The 19079-nt window shown below is 47.6% G+C and overlaps 1 protein-coding gene across 1 annotated transcript in view; it reads left to right on the forward strand.

Annotated features, from left to right (window-relative positions):
* ACADVL (acyl-CoA dehydrogenase very long chain) overlaps positions 1 to 19079 on the forward strand; it is a 120300-nt gene that overhangs the window by 89176 nt on the left and 12045 nt on the right. Inside the window, exons 11-14 of the mRNA XM_078671429.1 lie at positions 9770 to 9874; positions 10170 to 10256; positions 11488 to 11550; positions 11961 to 12062. Of these exons, the coding sequence (XP_078527555.1) occupies positions 9770 to 9874; positions 10170 to 10256; positions 11488 to 11550; positions 11961 to 12062 (357 nt within the window). The remainder of the gene's footprint in view (positions 1 to 9769; positions 9875 to 10169; positions 10257 to 11487; positions 11551 to 11960; positions 12063 to 19079) is intronic.

The raw sequence follows: 19079 nt of genomic DNA on the forward strand, positions 1-19079 counted from the left end.
GTCAGAGTCACAAGGCAGTCCGGTCCTCCGCGGTTTTTGAGGTTGCTGACCACTGGAGACGCCGGGGTTTAGCAGGAGCAGGTTCGAGGTTCGACAGGCCGGTAGGGCTGGGGCCAAATCAGTTGGTGTCTTCCTCTTCTTAGCAGCTGCGCGGCAGGTCTTCTTGTTTCTTGTTCTGCTTTCTGGTTTCGGTATCTGGATCTCTGGAAATAGGTTCAGGGTGCCCCTAAATACTAAATTTAGGGGCGTTACAGGTAGGGCAAGGGCAGGGACCAATGGGTCCCTGTCCTGGGGTGGGTACACCCCCTAGCCTGCTACTCTCCTGTGGGAGGGGGGCAGGGGCATAGCTGTGATTGGGCAGGGCTCCCCATCTTCAAGATGGCCGGAGCCCGGGGTCGTGCATCACCTCGCCTCTCCCACCTGAGGGGTGGAGTTGGCACAGGCTGGCACACCCCCCTGTCTGACATAGGGTTTCCCGCCAGTCTTCCCGCCAGAGTGGGGGTCAGAACTGGTGGGGGCCAGTTGCTGAGTACAGCAAGTGGTCTGGAGAAGCTCACAAAGGCGGAATGCCTTTTTAGCTTCCCCTGCCCATCCTGGGGGAGGAGGCTTGACACCTCGTCCCAGGATGTGCATTGTTGCAGGCCCAGGAGAGTGGGACCTCTCCACCCAGGGGCCCAGCAACATGTCTGCTGTGTGGCAGCCTCTGCAGCCACTCAAACAAGACGTGGATTGTAGGTTAGGGTCTCTAAGATGTCCTCTGTAGTGCATTTTACATTAAATCCAACACTGGCATCAGTGTGGGTTTAATGTGCGGAGAAGTTTGATATCAAACTTGTCAGTCTCCAGTGTAGCCATTATGGTGCTGTGGAGTTTGTAATGACAACCTCACAGCACCATATACTCTTAATGGCATCACTGCACTTACAGTGCCCAGGAATGGCCCTGGGTACTGTAAGGGCACAGGGCTCAGGCACCTATGCCCACACCACTGGCATAGGGCACCCAGCTAGAGGGGTGATTGATGTATGCCAGGGCATTGGGTTTGTGGGCCCGGCACACAGGGTTGTGTGCTATGTCGACTCTTTGTTTAGTTCTGTACCAGGACACTCAGCCTGCAAAGGCAGTGTGTGTGTGTGTCAGGGTACAGGGCCCCTAAGGCTGGCACAATAAGTGCTGCAGCCCTTAGGGGTTTTCTCTGGTCACAATGCCCTGAGTACCTAGGGTACCATTTACTAGGGGCTGACAGTTGGCCAGAGATGCCAATTGGGTTAAGGCTTTAGTACAGTTTTTCGGGAAGGAAAACAGGCCTTGGGTACCTGATTGGCAGGGACCCAGGGCACTCCAAGGAAAAGTGCATCAGGTAACAGGCAAAAAGTGGGGGGTACTGCAACAGAAACTCACTTTCTCACAGTCTGATGCTATTAATTAGAGTCACGGGTAAGGCCCTAACCATCGGGATTGTCACCTCCCTCCTGCCCTTAAATGAGTTGGAGAGCACAAAGAGGGAGGCATACAGACCAAATACCATTTTTTGATGGCTGACCCCTTTCTGATGGCTCATAAATGAGGCCTGTAGGTTTTACAAAATCATGTTGAAATGTATTGTTCCTCTAAACTTCTCAGTGATTCAGGCTGTTGTCTGTACCTTTGTCTCTATCGATGATGTTTCTACATTCCTCGAAATAATGTCCTTTTAGCAGGCTGGTGCCTTCTCGAATGCAATGAATGGGGTACATGCAGGTGTGCTAAAAGACCTTGTTAGAAGCAGCAGCTGTTAATAGTGTCTGATGTCGCAATGTCACTGTTGCTAAATGTTTTTAAACCTTGACCTGCGCAGGCATTGTCCATAACACGACCATCCAGACTGTTTTTCCTCGCTCACTTTACATCTTTGTTTACTATTGTTTTGAGTAATTGTAAATCTTTTAGTATTTTCTAAGCAGTTCCTATATTTATTTCCTAATTCTAGTTTTAATATATTTAGTCAAGTAAGATCTTAGGTTTTTGTTAAAATATTTGTAGTTTTCGGTCTTAACGTCTTTTGTTATCAGATCAGAATGAGTTTTGTCTGAAGTTAAATCCTCCCTTTTTTCCAGAATCAGCAGATCTGAAGCACTGACAAATTAGTATAGTTGCTTTTTGTCCGTAGGCTGCAGAAGCAATGATGTTTTCCTACTCTTTGGAATTATTGCATGCATCTTTATGACATTTAAGGTACTACGTACAGTTCACCACTCAATCTAAGATATTTATCGACCAGCTGATTCAAAAAGACACCCCCTAAAGGTGTATGCTCAACTCTGGGAATCATTTAAAAGTTCCTTGATTCAGCAGAACTAGACAAGGTGTCTAAAGCTTCTCAATGTGCCCTGCCTAATATTAGAACACTTTATCAAACAAACTGCGGGCCACTTGTAATCTCAGCCTTTTTAGACTTTTGCTGAAGACGTAACTCTTTATTCAAACCTTCTCAGATATTATCTGCTTTATTTCCAAATAGCTGATACCTTAGCACCAAGAGACATCTAGTGATGGTTTGCTTTCAAGATAGGCATGACCTAACATGTTATTGTAGCAATACAATACCTACTTACCATACACAAGGTTGACAGTCTTAATGTAACCTATATATTTACTTTCACATCTACACCACATGCAGTAGTGTCACCAGGACAGCTTTATCTTGCTCTGCTGATTACTAATATAGCAATTTATTTTAAGGCAATATTTCCTGATATTACACTTCTTGGGATTTGTTTCTCTGCATCACGTAATCAGTGATGGCTTACTTTGAATTCATTCAAATGTTACGAGCCCTGCCAGGTCAGTCAGAGGTGACCAGAATTTCCTTTTTTTTTTTTTTTTTTAAATCTCTTTATTCGCATCAGATTGGTACACATAAACATACAGTCACATAGCGTGTGGATAAAATCAGAGATGTCATCAGCAATGATATAAAAATAAACAGTCGCTAGGCGTGACCAACAATACGATGAACGGTGTTACACATTCTATAAACTCCATTTTCCGTTTTCCAGTTCAGTCAGTGATATGCACGTATACAAGGATGATGCAAAGAGATAAACATAATGCAAAAACACATCAAAAAGAAAAATGCCAACAAGAGAGATAGAGCGACAAGCAACACATCAATCATAACAAGGTGGTAATAGCGGCTGAATGGGTGACCACGGGACACCGGTGTAACATAGAAGTGAATGCTAGCAGAACAGGTTCGGCACTCGGGGACCAGCGAGCAAAGAGACAGGGGACCACACGGCCCTCCGCCAGGCATCCTCAACAGTGGTAACAGCAGCACCCTCCCACACCCCGGCCGCAGCGCGGAAGAACAACAAGACAATCCCGACTCAGCAGACAATGCACCCTTGTCGGGTGAATAGCATCTATCCCACCCCTTCTGGCACAATAGAGCTCGCAGCCTGAGACTGCGCGGCCTGCGTTAACTTGCTGATGTACTGCCTGTATGGGCCCCAGATGTCGACAGGGCGCGAGGCCGTTGGGAGCTGCGCGGAGTATTCCACATTATTAATATTACACTGGGCCAGGCTGCGGAGCCATGCCTTTGAGGTGGGAAGGCGTCTAGAACCCCAGAGTATAGCAATTTCCCTTTTTGCAAGCAGAAAGCCAATGGCAGCAAGTTTCCTCGTGGTGCGGGGAAGTTCAGCAACATATCCCAACAGCGCAATCTCAGGTATGGGATGCAGGACGCAGTTTAGAATGTCACCCAATATACGGTGTACCTGCAGCCAATAGTCTTGTAGTTTGGGACACGTCCAGGTAAGGTGGGCAAAGTCGGCATGCGGGGCTCTGCATTTGGGACAGCAATGTGGTCTCGACGGGTCAAGCCTGTGAGCCAAGGCCGGTGTGAAGTACAGCCGCCGCAAGAACTTGAAGTGTATTAATTTGTGTCTGCTGTTGACGGAGACGTCCCTGGTGGCTTGGCAGCAAGCGGACCATTGGTCATCAGAGATAGTGCCACCCAGATCAGCCTCCCATGCTGCTCGAACTCGCGCGTCCGAGGCAGGAAGCGCCGCCACACATAGTCTGTACAACCTAGAAACAGCATGCGCACCATCTGGGGACTGTATCAAGAAAGTCAGGGCCTCCACCTCGTCAGGAGGAAGCGGGAAAGAGGGGAACTGTGTTCTGAGCATGGACCGCAACCGGGTAAGAACAAATGAGTCCATGAACGTCCGATCGGTAAATCGGTGGTCTTCCGAAACCGAAAAGACGTGCCCTCCCGGGAACAAATCCCCTATTGTATTAAGCTGGTATTTGGATAGGGTGCTGCAGACCACCCCTTCAGAAGTGATAGGGAGCCAGTGGGGGTTTGGCAGTGGGAGAGCCGGCGAATACAACATGTCCCTCTGGAGCAATCGACGCAGCTGCATCCAAGCCCAGGAAGTAGTGGAGGCAGTCTGGATATCCTGAGGGTCGCGGGGCAGGCCCCTAGGCAGTAGCACCCTGAGGGCAACAGGCCACGCTAAGTCTGCCTCAGGTCTCAGATGAGGTATCCGAGCGTCAGGGTGGAACCAGGGGTGCGCGTAGGCGCACTGAGCGACGAGGTAGTAAAGGTAAAAATCTGGCACACCAAAACCGCCCCGTTCATAGGGCAGAGTCAGGGTTCGCCAGGAAACCCGTGGATTCTTGTCCCCCCACACAAATCGCAGCAACAACGAGCGCAGCTGGGTGAAGAAAACCTTAGTGAGTGGAATCGGCATATTGTTGAACAAGTACAGGAAACGGGGAAGCACTACCATTTTTATGATAGCGATGCGTCCGGCCATTGAAAGAGGAAGACGAAGCCAGTGGGTGAGGTTATCTTCCAGAAAGTCCAATGCCCGACCGTCGTTCAGGCGGACCATGGAGACTGTATCCAGGTGTATGTGTATACCAAGATATTTCACCGAGTCTGTGTTCCATTCGAGTGGGAATGGACAGTCCCAGCGTACTGTGGCGGGCGTGGTGACCAGAAATTCCTTCATACTTATTTCTCCATCAGTAGTATGGGCTTGTGCTTTCACAAAGATGTGCTGAGCAAATGAATCTACCTGGCTTTTGCTTTGTCTTTAGGATGTCTCTACAAGCTGTACATAATTGCATACATGATAGGTGGGGGGGATGGGGGCTGGGAGAGGGCTTTCAATAAACCCAGCTAAGTAATCCCACACTCTGTTATATAAAATAATTCTCTGGTAGTATCTGTCCAAACAATCTAGTGATTAGCTCTTCAATTTAATGCCAGAGGCTTGTATCTTGTTTACAGCTATAAATTCTTTCTTATCCTTAACAAAATGTGTGTTTTTAAGTCGGAGAATATATTTTTGATCCTTCCTCAATCATGGGAATTCTCCAAGCTCTACAATTTGGCGCGGTTTATCTAACTAGATTATCTAGATTTCAGTCCCTGATTAGCTTGTGTTGCCCCTATTCCGAAGAGCTAATACTTTGTCATTCTTCATCATGTTCACCACACCAGAACAAAACTACCTTCTTAATATGGCTGTGTTAGTCCTGTCCCACTCCTTCCTTTCCTTTGATTGGCATTTTGCAAAGCTATTTGTTCCAACCATCCTTCAATAGTTTGGGTGTAACAAATTAATCAACTCATTGTTCTATGAAAAAAGAAGTGGCTCTCGTATTTAAATTAAGGCCTTCTTACTTCAAGCATCTACTGAGTGCGTCCATGACATCATGTAGAAACTATGCCTGGGGTTCACGTTTTTGTCCTAGTAAACATACTTTGAAATACTCGACTCTACATGTTCAAGTTATGTCATTTAAATGTACCTCACATTGCACTAGTTCCTTTGAAGTTGGATACCGTGCTAACCTGCAACAAGATTGCGAAGCAGTTTTGAATAAAAGTGTTTCATTTAAAAAGTACCATAATCACAATCTCAAAACCATTAGACAAGAGTGATTGATGTTGGGCCAAATCATAAATACCTGATGAATCGAAGACCGCTCTCAGAATGTAAGTGTCACAAAGAAAGACGCACAATGATTTCGGTTTCACTTCAAAGAGTTGTTTAACAGTCCCCGCAACTTCAGTCCTGCGTAAAATATTCCTGCTGTTGTTGTCCTGCCTTTTGGGTATTTCTGGGGGCAACCCCTAGCCTCGTAGGTAGGCCAGCCTAGAAAGAGGCATCTGTTGATACCCTAAGCAAACCAGTAAGTGGGGGCACATTGCCTGCCTGCCAGTGTTGGGCAGTGCCCTTCTGCGCCATCACCAACCCTGGTTCCACCAGTGCTTTCAAGTATTGATTTGTGTACAGTTCTCCCATGATATGATGAGCAGCGGTTCTGGAGGAGAGCTTGGCTAGGTTAAATCAAAGAGGACACTATTCCATGATAATGAGCGCATGAATGTCACCCATCATAGAGGGGGAGAAAAGAGGAGAGTGAAAGGCAGAGGTGAGAGAAGAGGAAAAGAGGCAGATGTATATCCCCAATTTCAAGGAAACCAATCCCGAAGGGGAAGACCAAGTCTTGCCTCTTACTCGCCCTCACACACCCCAAAGGATGTCATGCTTCATCATCGGGCTTTTACTGCTCCTCGTCAGACCGGCGCTGCAATGTCTGACGGGCCCCCGAAGGGTCTCTTTAGAGGAGATCTTTTAAAAGAGAAACAGCCGTATGGTGTGTGCGGGTGTGGGGGCGGGGCAGGTATGGGAAAGGATCCCGTGAAGGGTAGTGAATAAGTGCATGCGGGAAAAGTTAAAACAACCTAAGGCCATCCACTGGATGGTAGTTTATTCTTGTGGTGTCGTTGGTAGACTAAAAAAACCAAAAGGTTAGTGAGTTACATGGGGCTCAATGTGCCAGTGTAACTAGTCACAAGGTCGACATGTTTCACTCTTAAACGTCCTAGTGATCAGTCGCGTTTCTTCAGGACCTAAAAATGAGGGGTTAGGAAAGGTGCACGTCAGTGAAGGGAAGGGGAAGTAGGTTACGCAGTGGTAACCCTGTAAGGCTCGTGGTGTACCCTGGTAAGAAGTCCTAGGGTAAACTAATGATCACTATAAGTTGATCCGTCCACGTGGTGCCCTCGCAGTGTAGGTACTCAATCCTTAAGGCTATGCTGTGCTGGTTTGTACACGCATCAGGGGCAGGTTGTTGATGGGTGCATGAACCTCTGCACCTACCCTCGCCAGCGGATGCCTCGGAGTGGCGACAGAGCCCGTCTCTGTTTAAGGACCGAAGAGAGCTTGGCTAGCCAGACTAATAACTCTGCTTAAAAACTCAAAATACCTCTCCCCATGTTACTGAATGTTAGGACAACTCCAGATTATATTGAAACTGGTGCAACTTGTGACATGGCAGCATAGGCTGAGTCGGGAGGGCTCTCAACCTACATTCCACAGCGTTCCCTTATAAATATTTCAAGCGGATCAGTCGATACTGGGCTCATTTAGCTCCTATTCTTGGAGCAATATGGATATCCCCCCAGCTCTACTCTGTTAGGTGGCATCATCAGCCTCCTATGCTTGTCGCTCGGTCAGAAAACAACATGAATTATCAATGGCTAGTCATTTGTAAAGCTTAGAAATGTTTTTGGGCCCAAGGGCTCCCATAGTAAGTTTAGCTTCATGGGGTGGGTCCAAAATCAGATCAGCTATTTTCCACAAAGAAGTAGGGGTTCAGGGCGTGCTCCGCTGCAGATAGCAATCACATTGAGATTTGTGGAGATCATGGTCTAGCTGAGAGCATGAGTGAAAAAGTACATCGGTAACCACTCAGCTGCTAATCCTTCCGCCATTCATCACCCCCCCCTTGTGCTAAGCCCTTTTTTGGATGTTAGGGGTAGCTGCAGCCCAAACCTTCATATTTTTATTTTCTCCACAAAAGGTATCCTCCACCAAATTTGTCTTCTTTCTCCCAACATCTTGGGAATTCCGAAGGTACCCCGGTGCAATATTTTTGTCATCACACCAATCTTTTATTCACCCCTCACCAATCTTCTCATTGTTGCAGGCGTCTTTCAACACACCCCTGGGTTACATTCTTACACCTTAGTTGGCTATAAAAAGATCTCTGGCTAAGAGCCCCCCGGAGGGGCCCGCTGGACATTGCAGCACCTGCCCAGCGAGGAACAAGGCCCAGTGATGAAGCATGCCACCTTTGGCTGGGTTTGGGCCTGTGCTCTAATGAGCTCACGCTCCTAGTGACCTTACTGGATCCGGGTATTTAATATACTGCCTAGGACCATTATTGAAACGGTATAGTCTATTGATATATGTCGGGAGAACGTATACTGGACCGGAATTTCTCCCAGGTGTCCTCACTTTGAGACATTGTTTTCAGCATTTTCTAGATTTGGTAGGTTTACTTGAAGGCAATCCACAACTCAAGTATAGACTCATACCAGTTGGTTACAGCATCACCAGTAGTGCTAGGGTCAAAGAGTGAATACTAATAGTAGTATCAAACTATTAAACCCATGACTACTGGTGGTTACCAAATAAGCCTCGCCAAGGGCACCAACAACTTTATGGTCCAGTCACCCGCCTTTCACGCGCCACACACAATGCCATTCCTACCGCTAGCTCAACGCTACACAGCAGGCTCCCCTCAGGTCACCCAAAACTGTGCGGCTCGACTGCTCTTTAATATTCCTCGCTGGCAATCGGCCAAACATGCCCTAAAGAAGCTACATTGGCTTCCTGTGGCGGCCAGGGTACAATTCAAAGCCAGGTGCCTCGTTCAAAAGGCCATTCATAGAACTGGCCCAGCCATCCTGTACCCTCTAGCCACTCCCTACCTCCCTCTCAGAGCTCTCCGTTCCTGCTCATTGCATTTAGCCACCACAATTAAAATTAATAAGGCTCGCTGGGGCGGACGCTCATTCTCGCACAATGCTGCGAGAATATGGAATTCCCTCCCACTTGACCTTAGAGAGAACAATCGGATGTCATTCAGGAGGGCCTTAAAAACTCACTTGTTTGGAAGAGCTTGTTAATCATCCCAGCCTACCGTATTGGAATTCAGTTAAAGCGCTGCGAGGCCTCCGGGTAGTCTATGCGCTATACAAATATAATTTTTCATTTCTCATGACCGCATACCCCTCCCATGCTGCCTAGTGGAGCGAGAGTGCACCTTCGGTCAGATGTCACAGTTTGAAGGTAAGATAAGGCCTATTTGTTAAGGATGGTGGAGAATTGCTGGTTTCATATTAATTCACATCTCAAACAGATCCTGATCCCTGCATCCTCATGTTTGATTAATTGTTAATGTGCATGTAATGTGGCTGACAGCGCTTCCCCTCAGCAGTCTCTGGTTTTTTAACTCTCTCACTCCACAGTGCACTCCTACACTCTCCAAGGCACTCCTCTTAGTAGACCTTGTTACTTGATCTCTGCCACATTCCCCTGTCTGTGCCTACTCTGCCAACCCACTCACTCTGAAGTCTCTGCTGCACCTCAGACCTTCGGCAGTTATTGTTTTCTTGTGCTGTTAACCATCTAATGCTTTTGTCCTCCTGTCCTTCAAACCACTCTAGGGGAATGCTTGTTGCTCTACCAATCACCCTTCTCCTGTTGCACTCTGCCCTCCGTGTCACTGGGGCCCTCTCCTCCACCACTGCTATTACTTCTCTTGCCTACAAATCTGATGCTTTCTGTGCCGCAAGATTCTTGCCCTTCTTTCATCCACAGTTTTAAGAAGATCTTTCTGTTGCTCTGTTATTATCCTTCTTTCAGTCCAATAATCTCAAACTGAGAGTGGCTCTTCTGTTTTCTGACTGTAGGCGGACCACGCTGCCAACCGCACTCAGTTTGGGAGCAAAATTCACACCTTTGGGGTCATCCAGGAGAAACTTGCACGCATGGCCATGCTGCATTATGTTACTGAGGTAAGGACAAAGATACCAAAGCCATATCATGCCTCTGTGATAGGAGAGAGGGACATTTACTAGAAAACAAAGAAGCTGGTGTGGGGTGGAGGGAGACAAAGAGTGGAAGGTACAGCTGATGGGAAGGAAAGTGGAAAGACTAAGCCTAAATGTTTTATATGCAGATGTGAGCGAGGGTATGTGATGTGCAGCAGGGCCTGAGATGCAAAATAATGGTCTAGCTTCATCTAAAGGAGACATTAGTTGTCCCTTGTGTTCCATTTTTTAATTAAAGGTTCTTTGTTTTCTCCTCCAGTCCATGGCATACATGGTCAGTGGGAACATGGACACGGGTGCCAAGGACTTTCAGATCGAAGCTGCCATCAGCAAGATATTTGGCTCTGTGAGTATCTCTGCAAAAGCTCATCAAGACAGAGGGGTGGCTCCAAAATAGGCCTCACAATGTTCATAAAGAATTGTTTTCTGCAGCACTGGCCCCAGGAATCAAGGGCCGCGATTGCTAGAGTCTTAATTAGATTTAAAAAGCGAGGTTACTCTGCCACACAAAGCATAACCCAGCATTCTTTGAATCACTACAGCCATAGCCACTTCTGCTATAGCCCTTTGAAGCAAACATTGCAACAACCACAGTTCTTTTCAAACAAAAGTGTTGCCAGTGCTTCTGTTCTGGCCACAAGAAGCATGACAGCAGGGCTAGCCAAACCCAACAGAGACCAGTACTGTTGCAGCTCAGGTCCCAGCAAGTAGGTGGCATGACCGCCACAGCTGTAGTCAAACACATCAAAGGCTGCAATTCCTTGAACTCAGGCCCCATCAAGCAAGCCACACGACAACCACAGCTCTCAGCAAACACAACAAAATCTGCCACTGCTGCACTTCTGGTCCCATCCAGCAAGAGGCATAGCAACTGCAGCTCAGTCAAATTGAGATAGCGATGCATTTGTCCCTCCCACCCTGCAGATGAGGTGTCCTTGCTACAGACCTGTGTTGCCAAAATAAGAAACTTTATAGCCCCAAGAGCTGCTAAGCAAGAAATGCACATGCTACGGCACCAGTTTAATTAAATAAGGAAATCCACTTCTCACTTTGCTCCTCTGCTACTGCCAGAGTTCATTTAGTGAGTGTGACTTTAGCCCCTTTAAAAAAGATATTGAGGCTCATTGAACAAGTTACCCACTGCTACATCCCGACCCTCTTTGAACAAGAAATTTAACTGCTACCTCTCCACCTCACATAACGGACCCCTCCTTACACCCTTAGCTTCTTTATACATGGAAGCCCAGCCTCTGGACCCCAGTCTCGTGAAACAAGGGATGCCACTCATACATCAATACCCACTATGAACAAGAAATATGCAAATGCTACCACTGCCCTCAACCCATGTGCATGGGACTCCTCCTTACAGCCATGGACTTTTCATACACTGGACCCCATCTTAGGACCCAGCTTCTTGAAACAAGGGGCATCACTTGTGCAGCACTACCCTCCGCGAACAAAGATATTGCTACCACTCCCTCTTACATGAGCGACCACCTCCTTTCCGCACATAGGACACCACCATCGGTAATCAATAATGAATTGTCTCTGAACTCTTGTCTATCTTCTCCCATTAGGAGGCGGCCTGGACTGTGACAGACGAGTGTATCCAGATCATGGGGGGAATGGGTTTCATGAAGGTGAGTAGAACCCCAAAAAGCCACACCCAGAGCCTACACTATCAAATTTCATAATTGTATAGAGAGCTAAGGGTTACAGAGCTGCAGCCAGATAAGTGAATCTATATAACCACAAATTGCCTCCTAACCTGGAGTCTGGAGTGGTCAGGTAGTAGAAAGGGGATCTGAGATCCACCCCAGACTCCTCGGGCATGCTCTTGTGGATAGTCTGGGAGTCTAAAGTAAAGGGACATGCTTGAGTCAGCAGGTATTAGTGTGTTCCTGAACCCCAGGAAGTGGTGAACAGTTGTAATCAGGATTTTGGATTAGGGTAGTGACCGCACCCATTGCACAGTTCCCCTTTCATTCTACAACCTAAAGATGCATTCAGGCTATAACTTGGCCCCTGAAATAATGTTTTCCCTTTTCAGGAAGCTGGTGTTGAAAGAGTTATGAGAGACCTGCGAATATTCAGAATTTTTGAAGGCACCAATGACATCCTAAGACTGTTTGTGGCCCTGAACGGTTTCCAGGTGAGCAAGATTCCTGTGTGCCTTTCTGTCTCCCTCTTTTCTTAGCAGTCCTTCTCTCCCTCTCGCTTGGTTATCATCTACTAACGTACTCCATCATCAAGACCATCTGAAGATCAAGCCATTCAGGGTGTCTCAGAAAAGGAAAGGGCAATCGAGTGGGTGAATTGCGAGTCCTTGTAGCAGCCACACTCCTTTATTAAGGGCAGCACTCAGAATAGGGGTGTCACTAGCTCCTACTGAGCAGCTGGCTCCACTGAGCTATGGTCTGCTAGCCCCTGCACAGTTGTCCGATGACCCCAAAGTTTGCAAAGTACGTTCTGCAGGACCTACAGATCCGCATTTTGATATTGGAGCCAAAGAGGTTGTGACTCTTAAGTCAAAGTTGTTTGAGGGTGTTTCAAGTATAAGGACCGTTTCAAGGACCACATATTTTTTTCGGGTCACTGCATGGGAGGAGCGTTTTACCCTCTATGCATGTATGGTACATCTGTGAGCTTAGCAGGATAGTTGCAGATATTCTTGGATCTGGTAATAAAACAAAGCTCTCATAAGAGGGGAGGAGGACAGGAATAATTTGGGTCTCCCAAGAGGGGCCCCATATCATGTTTTAACAGATGACCGTTCAGTGGTTTGTTTTGTTGCTTGTTTTGAATTTACCCCTTTACACTGAGCAGCAGCTCTCTTTGGGCTATCCTCCCTGTGTCTCTGAATGACGGGCTGCCACGGGACGGCAGTCAACCTCATTAGCTTTAAAAATTGCTGTCAGTCGACATCTACATTGCAGAGACGTGGTGAAGTTCATTTTGCCTCTACCCGTCTGGTACAGGGGACTAGCAATGCTTTTAGCTGTTTAAATATACTTATTTGTCATCCATAAAACAATGCTTTGCATCCCTTCCCCAGTAGTACAGTATGTTTACAGTTTCTAACAGTATTGCAATTGATGCCCAACCTAATGCATCCTCTTATGGCCATTGTCACCATTGCATTTGACTAGAATGAGACCTGACCCCAGTTACCCCACCTCTGATCCAGATAGTGAACTAAATCTCACATGTGGGTTGGAGACTGGCTGGCATCACCTCAATGTCTATGATCTGCTGGAGGGAAACTATATCGCCTGTTAATATCAAAGCCATGGCTCTTGGAACCCTTAATCACACTTACCTTAGATGTGTTCCAAATGCTTTGAAGGCACGGTAGTTTGATTATCTTTAAATATATTGATACTAAACAGTTGTGGAACCTATCCCGAGTTTTGATTGTTAGTCAAGTATTTTAAAGTTAAACTTTTCTCCAGCTAGCCCTTGCACTTTTTCATTTACTGGCCCTTGCACTTTTTCATTTACTGGCCCTTCTACTGGGCTATACCACAACTTTTGTCAGTGTGCGGGGGATGTCATGGCAGACATGGCTATCCAATACTGTCATCTATCCATTTTTGTATTCTAAATATTTGAGTAGATCAGGCGGTCCCTTGCCAAACACCATGTTGATAGTCTGAAACTGTTTTACCCGTTACATTCATTTGATCGTTAGAAGGCAACACATTGTTCTGCAGTTCTGTTCTCTCTAACTATAGCATCTAAAATCTAAATTTTAACCCACAAAGAGATCGTCATCCAGACACTTTTCCGACCCAGGAAACATGCGGAATATTTTTGCCACTCTTAAACTGACCCCTAAATCTGTCGGATCTAAAAATAGATTAGAACACCAAGCATTCCTTCTCCAGCATTGGATCTTTCATCGGTTCGCCTTCTTGAATTCTGTTGTCAGCTCAAAACATTCTGTAGTCATTGTTAACATGGAAGCGTATCTTTACAATCTATAACATTGAACTAGTTCAAGACGACATACATCGTACCCGCATCTTTATATCGGATAGAGGCTTCTAGTTGCAGATTCCTTACCATAGAATTATCCCCAGGCATCAGACTAGATCTGGAAATGTTTTCGAGCAGTATCCCTGAGTGCCAGTAGGCAGCGTCGTTCTGCTCCACATGTCATCGTCCACGCCGGAAATGATGTGCGTTGTGCCTATATAGGCCCCACCCCAGCACGCTGACGTCAGATCTCATCTCTCCGCGTCAGTCAGCACAGATCCCGGGGGAGAGACCCCCAGTGATTTTTGACTGACCTTTATCGACTTTGCCACATTTATTTGAGTCCTTTCTCCTGGTGTGGCAGAGATGTCCACTAGGAAAGCTGGTTTCAAGTCCTGCGGCACCTTTCACTGACAGATGTCGGTGACTAACCCACATCTTCTTTGCTTCTGGTGCCTTGAGTGCACACACAACGCAAAGACCTGCCTCGACTGCTGCGCCATGTGCCCCAACACCATGAGGGAGCGGTCTCTCAAGCTCCTGGCCGCTTGAATTGCTATGCCATGATGGTCTCAATGCCAGTTGAGAGAAAGGTCCCGGGATCAGTTGGAGAGTCATTGATCTTCGTCGCAGTCAGTCATCCGGGCATTCATTTAAGTCTCATGAGAAGAAAGAGTAAGAAGTCGAAGAGGTCCTTGACCTTACCCTGTGTATCAAAGTTTGCCGACAAGACAAGGGAGCATAGTCATTCAAGGCCTGGCTCTGGGGTTGAGCCTGCTCCGCACCTTCCGGGGTTACCGGGAGCCGGAGCGACCCCCACCCAAATTTGAAAATGTTATGGTGCTATGCACCTCCTATTTGGGCAGTCCTATTCCCACTGGCATAGGTTTGGGAGGGGCTCCTAATGGTTTCCTGCTGGAGTGTCTGCCCCCTGCACTAGTCGGGCCCCTTGGATCCATGGATGGATCTGGACCGGCGCCGGTCTTGCCACCTTGACCTTCTCAGACACCAGTCCAGATGTCAACACCGTCAGAGCCCTCTGGCTACACCAGTCTCATTCTCATCCCCGACTCCAAACACTGAGCCAGAGGGTCTATTATGGTGCTGACTGCCGCCTTGTCATCCTGGCCAGAGCCTGAGCCCTAATCCTACTCGCTACAGCTTGGAAAGGATTGGGATGACCTAGTAGACTCTGAGGAATACCTTCCGCTAGACCCCATCATGGACTGGTGTGAGAACTTGGCAGATGCCAGTGGACTGGACACCTCCCCAGATGCTGGCATGGTTGATCCTCCTACCATGGCTACGGCTGAGGGAGCTTCTTTTGCTGTGGTGGGGAGGAGGGCAGCGAGGTCCTGGACGTTAGCTTGCCCTCAGTGGCAGTCTGACTAACATCTTGACAGAGGTGCTTCAGCCTGGAGTGACCCCCTCGAGACTCACTTCTTCCATGTACAGACGTCCTGCTTGTGACCCAGACCAAGCCCTGCACAAAGGCTCCTGCAAACAGGAAAATGGACTGCTGCCATCACGCCATCCCAATTTCCTCACATAATACCCCACCTTGGAGAGCTTTGTGGCCCAAGCCTCCACTTCCTGTGTAAACCATGGAGCATTCCCTACCACCCACCATAGAGGTGTCTTACACCAGCCTGGCACTGCGGTCAGTGAACCTTTGGGCCGGTACTCCCATGCACTGTGAAATTCAGTTGCACGGGTGCTGCCTATGGTCCCGGAGGAGTCCCTGACCCTACTCTCCCAGGATAGGGCAAACGGGAGAGATGCAACCAAGTTCACAATGTGGACTGGACACAACCGACTTGCTAGGTAGGACGGTTTCATTATCGGTGGCCTTACTGCGCCACACCTAGCTGAGAACGACTGGCTTTTCAAGGGATGTCCAAGCCTTGCTTATGGACATGCACTTTGATGACTTCCGTTTCTTCGGAGACAAGGCGAACTCTGCGCTGGAGCACCTAAAAGAAAGCAGAGTTATGGCCTGGTCCTCTGGCGTTTCCATGGCCCCCTGCCAGCCCCTGTCAGACTTTCGCTCCTTTTGTGGCCACAGAAGGGGCTTCCAGCCGCGTCATTCCCACCCAGCCACAACGGCACACAAGCTTCCTAGATTTTGTGTGGCTGAGGATGCATTACCCACAGACCACGTGGGCCGGGCAGCCAGAGCTTGGACCCATACATACTCTCCCGGCAGCCAGAGCCTCCAACCCTCTTTACTTCATCTTCCAACCATCATGGGCAACAAGTGGGAGGCAAGATACGCAATCACCTGCACCACTGGGGATCGATGCCATCAGACAACAGGGCTACTGCCTCCCCTTTGTGACAGCCCCTTCCCCCATGATACCCACTTGCAACAGGTTAACAGAGGGCCATCGCTCCTTACTCCACCAGCAAGTGGCAGCTCTCTTGGCCAAGGAAGAGGGTGTTGATGACTGAAGTAGGTTATGTTTTTATTTATGCTACTTTCTGGTGCCCAAGGACGTCGGAGGCCTTCATCCTAACCTAGACCTTTACCCTCTCAATTTATTCCTCAAAAAGGAGAAATTCAGAATGCTCATTAGAGCTCAAGTCTCGTCTGCCCTGGACCCAAGAGACTGCATGTTAGCGATGGACTTGCTGGATGCATATTTCCACATTCCCGTCCTGCCTGCACACAGACGTTACCTGTTATTTACCATGTCCACCAGCACTTTCGGTTCACCGTGTTCCCTTTTGGCCTTACAAGCTCCCCTCAGGTGGCGGTGGTGGTTGCAGTTTATCTGATGAGATCAGTTGTACCAGTCTTTCCCTATCTTGACGACTGGCTGTTTAGGCCTGGTTCACCTCAGGTAGTCCTCGTTCACCTCCAGACTACGGCAGATCTCTCGCACTGGCTAGGGTTCACTGTCAACATGCCAGAGTCACACCTGACACCCTCTCAGATGCTCCCTTTCGTCGGAGCTGTTCTGGACACGCTGCAGTTTTGGGCTTATTGTCCCGAACGGTGAGTCTAGGATATTCAGGATATGATAACTATGTTTCAGCCTCTATCCTGGGTTTTGGTGAGTCAGACTCTGAGGCTGCTGGGCCTCATGGCCTCCTTTATCTTACTTGTGCGAAATACACACTGGCTTATGCGGGCTTTGCAGTGAAACCTGCGGGCTCCTTAGAGGTGCCCCATAAAACTTCAACGCCTCTGGTGTCCTTGCTGACTGCTTTCTGCCACCCGAGATGCTGTTCTGACCTCCTAGGGTGAGAGCCTTTGCTCTCAGGAGAACCAGAACAAAAGCCTGTCCTGGAAGAGTGTAGCGCCACCTCTCACGTGTTATTTATTAGTCATGTGTGTATTTGAAAATTTCTTACACATCTGTGTTAAGCCTAAGGCTGCTCACCCACACTACCCCATAATAGAGCACTTTGATATTGCATAGCAAGCCCCTGTCCGCCGATAAGGGAACCCCTGGACTCTTTACACGGTATATCAACTTATTGATATATCACATACAGAGCCAGCTTCCTCCAGCATCTAAGCCTTCATATCTAATTACCTTTCCAGACAAGCTGGTTCTTTGCACTAGAGCTTCCTTTCTGCCAAAAGTTGTCACTTCCTTTCATGTAGGGCTGTCCCATCACCCCGCCTATCTTTCATGCTCCTCCACATCCCTCTACTGAAGAGGAGTACTGGAGTTCTACCTTGACTGCACAAAGAGTTCCAGGTGGATAAGCAACTCTTTGTGGGGTATGTCTGAAACAAGAAGGGGAAAGCTGTGCAGAAAAAGGGTTTTTGTTGATGGCTCGCCCTCTGCATTAAAATCTGCTTCGTACTAGCAAAGAGGCAACCCCCTGAGGGTTTGCATGTTCATTCCACCAGAGCGAAGGCTGCAATCACTGCATTAGCATACTGTGTTCTGGTCCAGGACTTCTGCCAGGCAACCATGTGGGCTTCTCTGCATACGTTTACAAAGCACTACTGCCTCAACAGTCGTGTCCGTTGGGATGGACACATTGTCCGTTCAGTCCTGCAGGACTTTCTAGTATGATCTCGTTCTGAAGACCCACATCCAGAGAGGTATTGCGTGGGTTTATATACTAAGGTAAGGATTCTGCAACAGAAGTCTCTATCAGATGAACAAGTTACTTACCTTCGGTAATGCCTTATCTGGTAGAGACTATCTAGCCGCAGGTTCTTTACTGTCCCACCCATCCTCTCCGCAAACTAATTTCTAAGGACAGGGCTTTTCCCCTTTGTGGTCAGTGTTCTTCATGACTTTGTGCTCGTGGTGTGGAAAGTTGCAAAAAGAAACTGACGCCAACATGCTGGGGTGGCCCCTATATAAGCACTGTGCTTCTCTCTTCTGCCACGGACGATGCCATGCGTAGCAAACTACAGATGCAGATGTATTGCTCGAAACAATTTTCAGATCCAGTCTGATGCATGGAGATAATTCTAAGGTAAGGAATCGGCGACCAGATAGTCTCTACCAGATAAGGCGTTACAAAAGGTAAGTAACTTGTTCATTTAACATAAACTTAAGCCAATCAGTTGCCAGCACCCTGTCCCTTTTCCCTAACTTAGGCTTCTAGCTGCCAGGATTGTCTACAGCGTGTTCAAGTTTATAAATCCTCTGGAGTACTTTATATATTTCAAATATCGATTTAAATATTTGAAGTTTTTTTCAAGACATTTTTGTCTTCAGGAACATTAAGACATAACACAGATAATGAAAGCATTCACTTCTGGTGAATAAGATAAAGCTGCAAAAATCTCCTTGGAGAAATCGAAGACTAAGACTTTCAAGACGGCTAAAGGTCCCTCAGAGCATGCCTCTAGGAATCGGACAACTGGTCAGCTGCTGCCTTCTGCTGCTCTGCAAGTGGAGATTGATGTGCCTAGGCAGCACATCCAGAAATCATAAAGGGCATTGTCATCAGATTTTGAGGTGGCACTGAAGGAATCAAAAGTTTCTTCAGAAGCATACCAGCCAGGTGCCTGTCCATTGACGAGAAAGTCAATAAAGTCTACACGAAGACATTGAAAATACAGCAAGTCTTACTGTGACCATGTTGATAGTACATTCACCTTCTAACAGACAGCCAACTACTGCCATCAATACGTATGGTACAAGTACCTCTTGAAACGCTGAATTCTGTGCAGGATATGGTTAAAAACATTTACCGGAGAGTGCCACCTCTAGCT

Source organism: Lissotriton helveticus, chromosome 12 (genome assembly GCF_964261635.1).
Source record: "Lissotriton helveticus chromosome 12, aLisHel1.1, whole genome shotgun sequence".
NCBI classification, from domain to species: Eukaryota; Metazoa; Chordata; class Amphibia; order Caudata; family Salamandridae; genus Lissotriton; species Lissotriton helveticus.